This window comes from Corythoichthys intestinalis, chromosome 12 (assembly GCF_030265065.1).
Source record: "Corythoichthys intestinalis isolate RoL2023-P3 chromosome 12, ASM3026506v1, whole genome shotgun sequence".
NCBI classification, from domain to species: Eukaryota; Metazoa; Chordata; class Actinopteri; order Syngnathiformes; family Syngnathidae; genus Corythoichthys; species Corythoichthys intestinalis.
Genome location: NC_080406.1, coordinates 30,673,473 through 30,684,245, shown reverse-complemented (window position 1 = coordinate 30,684,245; position 10,773 = coordinate 30,673,473). Strand labels below are relative to the sequence as shown.

The 10,773-nt window shown below is 38.9% G+C and overlaps 2 protein-coding genes across 4 annotated transcripts in view; both read left to right on the top strand.

The window, feature by feature from the left end:
- The first annotated feature begins 722 nt into the window (after positions 1 to 722).
- On the top strand, positions 723 to 4,762 carry LOC130926954 (cytochrome c oxidase copper chaperone). The gene is made up of 4 exons (XM_057852319.1): positions 723 to 839; positions 2,922 to 3,047; positions 3,128 to 3,241; positions 4,660 to 4,762. The coding sequence occupies exons 2-3, from the start codon at positions 2,929 to 2,931 to the stop codon at positions 3,210 to 3,212; spliced, it is 204 nt and encodes a 67-aa protein (XP_057708302.1). The 5' UTR covers positions 723 to 839; positions 2,922 to 2,928; the 3' UTR covers positions 3,213 to 3,241; positions 4,660 to 4,762.
- Positions 4,763 to 4,892: 130 nt separating this feature from the next.
- Positions 4,893 to 10,773, top strand: part of popdc2 (popeye domain containing 2) — an 18,105-nt gene continuing 12,224 nt past the window's right edge. For all 3 annotated transcript variants that reach the window (XR_009066316.1, XM_057852316.1, XM_057852317.1), the window contains exons 1-2: positions 4,893 to 7,323; positions 10,543 to 10,651. Coding sequence is in view for 2 of the 3 variants with exons in the window: in XM_057852316.1 (XP_057708299.1) it covers positions 6,806 to 7,323; positions 10,543 to 10,651 (627 nt within the window). In the remaining variant the exon portion in view is untranslated. The remainder of the gene's footprint in view (positions 7,324 to 10,542; positions 10,652 to 10,773) is intronic.

Here is a 10,773-nt window from a genome sequence, read left to right as displayed (position 1 = left end):
TTCCTGGGCTTATTTTAATTTGGTATATTCGCTTGTCTTGATGTTGTTGAAAATAAACTATATTTAATGTTTTTAGAAAAAAGAAAATTATATTAATATTTTCCTTTAATCTCATGATGCAACCTGTATAGAATTTACTAAAGGGTTCAAATTAACTTGAATGGAATTTAGTGAATTTGAATCATTTTCATTTTGTTGAAATTATTTATTTTGTTTTTTTTTGTTATAGTGCAATTCATGAGCAAATGGGATTTAGTCTATAGATCATGATAATTTAAAAGGCTTATATTGAATTGTGTTAACCCACTTATTCTACATTTTATTTTATTGTAATTCATGGGTTGATTGGAAAAATTTGTTAGGTAATTGTGCTTATTCCATGTATTGAATTAATAAAAAACATCTTACTTTATTGTTTTACATTTTTGTTACCCATTTATTCTCGTTTATTCTATTAAAATCAATTGGTGGAAAGTATTGTATTTTGTGTTTTGTTTCCTTTTTGTTGGATTGAACTATTATTCTTATTATTGATTTTATACATATTTTTGTAATCAATTAACTAATGGGTGTATATTATTTGTATTCATTTGATTTTATTGTAATTAAAATTTTTTTTGAATGTTTTGTATTTGTCTTCTTTTGTCATAGAAAATGTCATTTTCACAATTGTAGTTTACTGTACCACCACACGAAGACTACATATCCCAGAATCCTTTGCAGCCAGTCATGTGGCCAAGTGACGGCGTGCCGGTTCCTGTTTGACTGTTCTCCTGTGAAGGTGACAGCGTGCAACAGCCTCCATACTGCTACTAGAAACTTACGCGACAGACCCTAAAGTGAGTCTTATGTTTTTTGTCCGTTCACTTGCCCCGAATTCTGCATTTACGTTGTGTTAATTTATTTATTATTTTTACCGAAGACGTGAAAACTGAGCGCTTTTTGGAGCACTTCCTTTGCTAGCCCTATCTGGAGCGTTATGTAGCCCTTCACGTGTTATGTAATATAGGATAAAAGTGAGTTTTGCGCCTATTAAACAACACATTTCGTAATGGTTATTCGCTTTAGTTTCAATTGTCCCAATATTGGGGTTCACAATTTTAGGTGCTGATTTTTACCGAAGTTCGTGGTGCGACTAACCATGAGGACACGCCTCCATTTTCATCACGTACTGTTGCGCCATTCATGATTCACAAATTCACTTTTCTTTATTAGTTTTAAATTAACTCGGTGACTGCGATTGACTGTTGCAGACTTTCAAGGTTCAATCCATTTTGACTGGGAGAGGCATTCAGCTAGCTAGTCCTAATTGGACGTTTAGCGCTGTCAAAGGCAGGCGATGAGTTCAAATTTGGAAGAATGTCTTCGTCTCTATACGCCACAAAACATTCCTTTATCAGTTTCAATAAGAATACGAGTGATTTGTATCAAATTTAATAAGGTATACTCTTGTAAAATGAGTTTTCTTTCTTTTAACCAAAGATAAGTGTGGCAGATGCTGCTTTCAATGAGGGCAAGCTCAAAGTGTGTCCGCCTGTGAGTGCTTTGTGACGGTGGAGAGGCTCAGCGGCACCTGCTAGGGAAAGACTCTGGAGTGCCAAAAGTCAAGTCTCCAAACACAAGCACCTACAATAAAAAAAAATTTTTTTTTTAAAAAGCTAATTTTTCGCTAGTTGTTTTTCACAAAGCAGGTGTTGCTAGGACGATCATGAAAATATCCAGTTCAACTCAGAACAACGGAGTACAAATCGAAAAATGCCTCCCGACAAGATCACTAATTGGCTCATTTCACTGTCACTCAAAAAGGGGTTCCACCTCAGACAGATCATCCAATCATCATGCAGAGAACTAGAGCAGCCAGGCCAGCTGAGCCCCGGCCACTCTCCATAGAACCTCAGAAACAGAGCGTCCAATGGGTGGGAGAAACCCAGCCTTTAACCAATGACTAATGGACTGAATGAATGAAAAAGTTGAGCGTGTTTGCATTTAGTTTTTTTGATTTGGATGGATATGCTTCCCTCTAGTGGTAACAGTGAATATGACATAACTCATTTAACATGGCTGAATCCAGCTGCTCCCTGTTAAGATCAACAGTAGTTAAGTGTTTGTTTGAGATATCTTTTTATGCATTCTTAAGTTAGTTTATAGGTCAGTTTGAACGATTTGTTCAGGGCATTGTCAAAAAAGGTAGCATTTTATAGCATTTAAGATAGCGGATGTTTGCTATCCAAGTTAGTTATCCAAGTTCTCTTGTTGTACTTAGATCCTTATTTTTTAATTTTCATATCGTTTGAGGTCAAGCTCAGGTATTTTGATTTATTTTTAAATGAAAGTGCAATTTTGCACAGTTTGGAGAAACGCTCGGGAGTTTTATTTTGTATTCGCATTTAATGCTCTTTAAGAAGTGCAATTTTAGCAAGCCTTTGTTTTACATCTCTTAACATTTATTTTGCAACGTATTAAATGTTCCTAATCCGATTACTCGATTATTCGAACTAACTAGTTGATGGATTAATCGACTACTAAAATAATCGATAGCTGCAGCCCTAGTTGTAAAGCATATTTAGCCAATGACATCTACACACAACAGTATACATTTGATCACTTGTTTTTGGACATTTTGTGGGAAGCTTGCCTTGTCGTCTTGAGCAATCGCTTCTAGTCTGTACAGTGTATATAATAAGGAAATGTCTATCTTCTGCTGCAGTGACTCATCTTTTGAGAGTTTCACGTTTTCTTTCACTTTGAATAGGTAACCAACATTTTGATACCATAATGAACAAGTAATTGTTCAGGTACAGAATTTCTGGTAGTTTGGTTTTATATTATATCAGAATGCTCTCAAAGTCAGACCACATCATAAAACCTAATTTCTGGCAAAAATATTAGATCATGGGAGAATCTCCGTTGTCCCATTGTAGATTGAAGATGTCGACAGTGTCCGCTGCTGCAGTGGAGCCCGCCGCCGTTACAGAGAGCGGTGAGCAGAAGAAGCCACTTAGGCCTTGCTGCGCTTGTCCTGAAACCAAGAAAGTCAGAGACGCATGGTAACTATTTGGATGATTACATTAAAAACAAACTTAATTTTATTTATTTATGTATGTAATGGTTTTCGCCTAATTTTTAGCATCATCGAAAAGGGTGAAGAGAACTGCACGGAACTCATCGAGGCTCACAAAGACTGCATGAGGCAGCTGGGATTCAAGATTTAACTGCTTGATTATTTGTGTGAATGTGCGTGGTAAGTTAAGTCTTGTGACTAATGGTCGTTTTTATTTTTTAATATGTATACATACAAATATAAGCATATTGCTAATTCTGAAAAAGTTAACGTAGTAAATTTCAGAGTTGTATTGTGATAAGTTTTATTTTATAAGGTAAAATTGTTCATTTAAAAACATGATTTTTCACTGCCAATCCTCCACACTTAAAATGCTCATTAATCTGGATGTAGGTGGAGCTCACTGTATAACGTGCATATACAGTGGTACCTCTACATACGAATTTAATTCGTTCCAGGACCTTGTTTGTAAGTCGAAATGGTCGTATGTCGAGCAGGATTTTCCCATAGGAATACATTATAATTCCATTAATTCGTTCCAAAGCCTAAAAACATACACTAAATTCTTAATAAATACTGCTGGCACTGTTACAAATGGCAATTAAACATAGAAAAACAAATAAGTTATAAATAAATAATTCAGAATAATATAATAATAAGAAGAATAATTAATAATTATTCCTGTAAATAATGTAACGAATCGGATTCTAATATGGCGGACACTTTTTACTGTCCCTGAACGCACCGCGAAGCTGACGTCTCAGTGAGATAGGTCGGTGCGGTAGAGATAATACTTTCGTTTTCTTGAGAGCAGTCAACTGCTTAAGACAATGGGCGTTTTGTGTTGGATAAGTTCTTAAATAAATGATAAAAACGTGACGAAGCTGGCGATTTCCTTGGCAATGTTACCACAATAATAATTGTCACCTTAACTTATAAATAGTGGTGAACGGTGGTCGGAAGAGGACCATGGAGCTGTATTGTTGAGCCAGTTCAGGGATGCGCACCCGAAGCTCATATTTTTCTATAACTTGCATCTTCATTTCAAAGGTAAGCATCACTTTTTTCCTTGTTTCTCCAACTGTATCAACTTTTTTTGAAAACTGTGTTGATTTCTCACACAAGAAAATCCACCGTGCGTTCGTTTGCAGTGCTGTCATGTCGTCGTATTTCGAGCAACTCGTCGGATGTAGAAACAAATGGCGGCTCAAATTTTACGTCGGATGTCGAAAAGATCGTGTGTCGAAGTGATCGTATGTAGAGGTACCACTGTATACAGTACATCAATGCAAAAAGGTGTCAGTGAAATGTTGAGCGTCAGGTATCTGGGGAAAATGCTAAATTTAGCGTGACAACTCGACTACACCAATGTTCCATGTGCTCTTATCATGACACATGTTGCAGCTCCCCACCTTCCACAGTGAATTTAAAAGAGTTGATTACTTGTAGACGTCCAATCCATTTGAACTGGCAGGGAATGAACGTTTGTTCATTCGCTGCCAACCCTCCCACTTCAAAATGTACTGGAAGTCTTTCGCTGTCAACATCCACTTATGAGGTAATGTGTGTAACATCTTAATATCTTCCTCCCTGCGCAGGAAATGGATCAAAACGACCCAGGAAGTTTTGTCCATCCTTTTAATTTATTTTTGTATGTGTAATCACTGCAGTTGGAATTTGAATAAAAGTTCTATGCAACCATTTCTCTGCTGGATTTTTTTTTTTTTTTTAAGAATGGAAGGTGAATTATTAATGGCGTGGCATTTTGGTTAGGTAGGTATCCTCGGTGCTCACTTCTTCCCCATTCCCTGAATGGCTGCTGTCCCTGGTATGTACTCAAGCTTTAAAAATAACTCTGGTCAATACGTGACATATCTGCATTCTTTTCTGTAGTGGACGGAACACCATTTTGTCCTCTAGAGTGGTAACAGGAGATGTAGTAGTACTAGTGGAGATGAAAATGACGGGAGAAATAAACATTTAATTCAATGAACCTTTTTTTTTTGGTGAGGGGAGTGTCAAAATTAAAATTTTGATACTGTATTTAGTGGCAACAAGGTTAAGTTAGAAAAACCCTTTCTCGTCATGTTGGCTATTCTTCAAACATTTCCTCCAAGCCCTACAAGTTGATTTTTACCATTCCAACTATTTTGGAATGCATTTTTAAGTGTTTTTAAATTTTAATACCGATGACATGAAAATTCATCCACTTGGTTTAGATGTTTGATTTGTCACTAGGGAAGGGGTCTGCAATCCAAAATGTTGAAAGAGCAATATTGGACCAAAAAAGCAAAAATTGTCTGGAGTCGCAAAAAATTGTCTTATGTATAAGCCTTATAATGAAGGCAACACATGGTGTATGTGTCTATATTGGCTATGTTAGCCTACTATTAAAATACATAAATGAGCCTTCATGATTAAATGTTTATTTTCCCTGCGGTGCACCCTATAGAGAATGACGCACCACGTGAGTACGTTGTTGTACGATGCCGCCTCAAGTTTAACTTCATCACAATGTTAATGAACTAGAAGAATGGTTTGTGTCATGTTTGTCCTACAGAAAACAAAAATATATTTTCCTCCCCCATCTTTTTCCATTTTCAAACATTCTTGAAAAAGTTCCAGGGAGTCACTAGGACATCGCTAAAGAGCCACATGAGGCTCTACAGCCGCAGGTTGCTGACTCCCGCAATAGAGAAAAGTATGCTGCAAAAATTATACTGATTTTTATCTGCAAAAGCTGTTTTTCTGTTTTGCTATCCAGTTGATTTGGGTGAAACTGACCCATGTGCCACATCCATTTAAGAAAGAACATAATGAGGTAGAAACATGCTTATTTTTTTCTGGTGAAAGTCTACCCCGTTTACATAGTTTTGAAATATCAGCCAAAATGCTCAAAATGGATGCCAATGCAGAGATTGTCTTTTCTGAAAATGGCTCCCATTCAAAGTTAAAACAAAAACAATGGTGGGAAGTGATTTATCCAAATAACATCAAATATACTTTAATCTGGATCTGATCCAGAATTACCATCAGTGTAAACAGAACAACTCCGTTGATCATCATGAATCTGTCATAACAGGTTTAGTGTCTGAGTGGATCATTCATCGTGTTTGTAGTCCATTAAAACGATAGATGACTTCATAATTTCAAGTGGTTGGCAAAGGTCTGCTCTCCTCCCTCACTACTTGTTTTTGTCGATTGATGGACAGTTGCGAATGTCAGGCGGTTGCAGTGGATATTTATACCTGAAATCCGACCTGCAGTTGGTTGCCTGTCTTGTGTGGATGTGTCCACAACCGCTCGGTTGGTTTGACCCATTCGAGGCAGAACTGACACAAGAACAACACAAGAACAACTTGGGCCGCCAGAACCTCTGGAGACTTCACAGCGCGACACAAAGTCCTTCCCACTTCCTGCCTGCCTCTCTCTGACTGTTATGTTAAGTAGCAGGCCTGCTTTCTGTCGGCTACTCGTGTCCTCCTTGGGTTTCAATTCCAAACATGGTGATCCTTGTGGGGACTCCATATCAACACCCCCCCAAACTCGAGCCCTCACTCCCACTCCTCCTCTTCCTCCAGGCTTATCCGCCCCCTCCAGCTGTTGTCTCTCTAGTGTTGGCCGGCATTGAAACTGAAAGAGTCACTACCTGAGACAGATACGGGACACATAATGAGAACAGGACTTCAATCCAGAACCGTGAGAAAACCCTGAAGAACTTCACGAGGGAACAAACTTGGATATATGACTCTGCTGCCCTTTTCTGACATGATTGAGCAGAATGCTACTCTTCTGGAGAACCTATTCTCCGCCCCGGTCTGCAATGGCTGGACTAATAATACCGAAGGAGCCCTTTACCATCTGGGCAACGCGTTTTTGTTCCTGGGCTATATGGGTGGCAGCGGAGCCTACGGGTGTCTCTTTATCTTCGGCTTTCTGACCCCTTCCTTCTTGTGCCTGATTCTGTGGAGCTGGATGACGATATGCGGCCCTGACGCGGTCACCTGGAACCTCCTGCTGCTTCTGGCCTGCCTGATGCAGATCTGCCACCTTCTTTACCGCTTGCACAAGGAGGGCCTGCCCAGCGAAGAGCTGACTGACCTCTACCAGGCTGTCTATCTCCCGTTGGGCGTGCCTGTCCAGGTATTCAAGGAGATCTCTGGTGCCTTCGAGAACAAAGTGCTAGAGATGAAAGCGGGTGAAACGTACGCAGTGGAGGGCAAGACGCCAATCGACAGGCTCTCGTTTCTGCTGTCTGGCAGGTGGGTGTCTTGTTTCTGTGAAGTAGTAACCTGCAGATCACTTTTCTTGTAAAGGTGGTATATTTTGCCAACTTTCAAGGAGTCGGACTAGGTTTGGTCCCTGGCGAGGGACTTGAAACACAGCCGGAGGCCCCAAAATCATGAGGGTTGTAAAAAGGTCGTTTAGTGATAGATTTGGCCGGCGCGGGCTCAGTTACTGATCAGTTCCTCTAAATCCTGTAACTGGAGCTTCTTAGGTTCCATAAATTGGGAGGTTGTGTCAAGGAGGATGACCAACTACATCGAACAAAGTGGATGGCAGTGTAGGTACATGTTGCTGGCGCAGGTTCCGTTCCTACCAGGGGGTTAGCACCCACTCGGGCCACCTCAAATCCCCGGTTCCAAGAATGGGAAAGGGTCTTCTCAGCCAGGGCTTCCACGCTACACCCAATCACATTGGCCAGAATTCAGTCCCTTCGTTGGTGCCACTGGAGACTCCCAATTCAGATCGTTGAGATGCATAAGTGTGGCTTTTGAATTGAAAGGCAACTAATGTAAAAGTGGCCAACGGTCTGAAGCTAATAATCCCTCAAAAAGACAAGAGTTAGTTTCTACCCTCTTTAAAGGTCCTAGTTAGCAATTTGGTTCCCAAGTCAGGGCCCTAACACCCAGTACTGATTTCCTTGATTGATAACCTGGATTACAAATGGCGGGTATTCCATTATTATGAAATTTCTCATGTAAAAAAACTTTGCAAGACCAACATTTTCTGTAAGAACCTTCACATATGTCAACAAGTCACTTCCTTTTTAGCATTTTATTTTAATTCAGTGGTCCGAAAAGTGATACCTCATAGTTTCTCCTCCTCATGTGGCAACTGTTTCACACTGTGGGATGGACAACAGCTATGACCCTGAATAGGGTGAGCAATATAGGATATGCAGTATGTGTTGATTTATGACAGGTTGAGGTCATAAACCATCCGTTTCCTATTTTGCTGGTCAAGTTCATGGCTATAGGAAGTATAACTTGGACTCAATACTAGCTCTGGTCTAATGTCCGTCATGGAGAGAGTGACATGATAGAAGGTTTCGAGGTTTTGAAGAAGAGATGACATGTGGAAACAAGGGATGCTATTCGTCTCAGACTGGTGCATTTGTGCAATGAATTTTCAGAAGTTCAATATCAGTTTTATAAAAGTGCTTATTCCCCTCAAAAAACAACTTTTTTGTAACATTTCAATTTATTTGCTAAATTTGGCTTTTATTTAATAATAATAAAAAATATATATATGACGGAAAACACTCAAGTGACTTAAAGTTCTGCTCTGAGACCCCCAATTTGGCAAAATTGTCCTATATGCATGTGTGATACATCATTGCAAAGCTTAAAATCTCAATCGCAAAACCCTAACTGGAGGTGAGTGCATGAGAGAACATAAAGACGCCATGATTTTAATGAGATGTTATCACTTACTTACCTCTTTTCAATACAAATACTCCATGTATCACTGAGTGTCAAGACACAGCTGTGAATGGCCACAAGTCGGATTTTTTGGATTTTATCGGTGAAACACAGTAATATAACAAGGGTCATGATGCAGACATCAAGGAGTGGTCGAGATGTTCTTTTTCATATATTTACCCTTTTCAATGTTTTTTTTGTCCATTTTTCTTTGTTTGGATCGATTATTTATCATCTAAAATATTGGGGAAAATGTGACCGTAACAAAATACAATTAAGCGATAGTTATGAGGTCAATATCCATGACTTATTTACAGACACTTATTTTTTTCATTGTGACGTAATTAGTTTAAAAGTTTAAAATATTTTATATTTTTTGAAGCCTTTTTTTTTTTAAACTAAATATTAGACATCAACTAATGATTCTAAGCTAAAAAATTACAGACATTTTGAATAATGAATAGAATTACTTACCTTCTTTTTATGGCTGGGTTGAAACAAAAGCGGTTGCGTGACATCTGTAAACGGGAGTTTCCAGGGTAAAACGGACAAATTAAATAGTTCGAGGGCTTAATGCGCCATGAATCTGATATGGCAGCATATAGACATATTGTTCTATTAAACACAACAGTCCTTTTGGCTTAAAATACAGCAGTTTATTTTAAAGACAGGTGCAAGAGCAGATACTGCTTTTTCAGCCTTGTCTGTGTTTTCCGCCATATATATATATATATATATATATATATATATATAAACAGTATCTTCCTCTGAAAAGTAAAAAAAATAATCAAACCTCTCCCCCATACTAAAAAAAACCCTTTGTCTCATATAAATGTTTTCTTGGAGAAGTGCTAATTTCTCTACAAGTTTGGACATTTGTTTTTCATTAAAATGTTTTTTACATTTCTGAGAATATTTTGCCTTTTTGTTTTCCTTTGACAAGTAAAAATAATTCATTGTTGTTCCTCTCCTTATCTGTTTTCCTAAAAAAATAAAACAAAATGTTTTCCTAAAAAACAGACTAATTTTTTTGTTGTAAAATGTTTATCCCCGCCCCCAGTTATTATTTTTTTCCCACAGTGACAAAAACATTTATCGTCCGTTTGTCCTCTCATATGCATTGAAACAAAGCGCCCCCAACCCAATCAAGTATGTCGACACATGAATGCACAACTGCGAGGGTCAGCTCAAAAGCACTAATCTGTCGTTGGTACACATCAGCGTGTACTTGGAAGGCTTCCCGAGCAGATGTTTAAAGCAACCGCGCATTCGCTGCAGGGATGTTTTGCTTGTTTCCACTTCCTGTTCGGCCCAAATGCGTGCACGCATGTGAGGTCAAGAGCTACAACCACCTCCCAGTTGACAAAGTCAATTACAATATTCTTATTCACAGCTCTTTCGATGGTGTTAAATGACCCAATTGTGACAAAGGTTGTCTCAAGTAAAAGCGAATAAGCAAAAATGAGAATGTAAAGAAATGAGGTGCTGTAACTTTTCAGCTGTGTAGGAGAAAGAGGAATCTTTACTGCAATCCACTTTTAGACAGTGGATTATCTTAAAGCCCCCCCACCCCCTGCCGAGGAGTGTCCTGATGACTTTATCCGCTCTTTCTGGCAAAGCAACAAACGGAGCTTGACGCAGCAAATATTCCAAAAGCAGTGCACTTTTTGTTGCCCCCCCGTGGAGGTGGGTATGCAAATGTCGGAAAAGTCACAAGTGACCTCCAGTTTTCTAATCTCACTTTCCCCTTTTCAACCTTGTCACCATTGATGTCAGGATCAACGTATCTCTGGAGGGCCAATTTCTGCACTACATCCACCGACACCAGTTCCTCGACTCTCCCGAGTGGGAATCTCTCAGGCCCAACGAGGACGGAAAGTTTCAGGTACCCAGGAAATGCACAACATTCAAACGCACTTTGCATTTTTTTGGGGTCTAAAGCAAATCCCTATTTTACTTGATAATAATCCAGGGGTGTCTAATTTTTTTTTACTCTGAGGGCCGCTT

Excerpts from the sequence above, each read along its gene's own strand:
- LOC130926954 (XM_057852319.1), top strand. The coding sequence starts at position 2,929 with ATGTCGACAGTGTCCGCTGCTGCAGTGGAGCCCGCCGCCGTTACAGAG. Across the intron at positions 3,048-3,127 it reads AAGAAAGTCAGAGACGCATG|CATCATCGAAAAGGGTGAAG; the intron begins GTAACTATTTGG and ends CCTAATTTTTAG.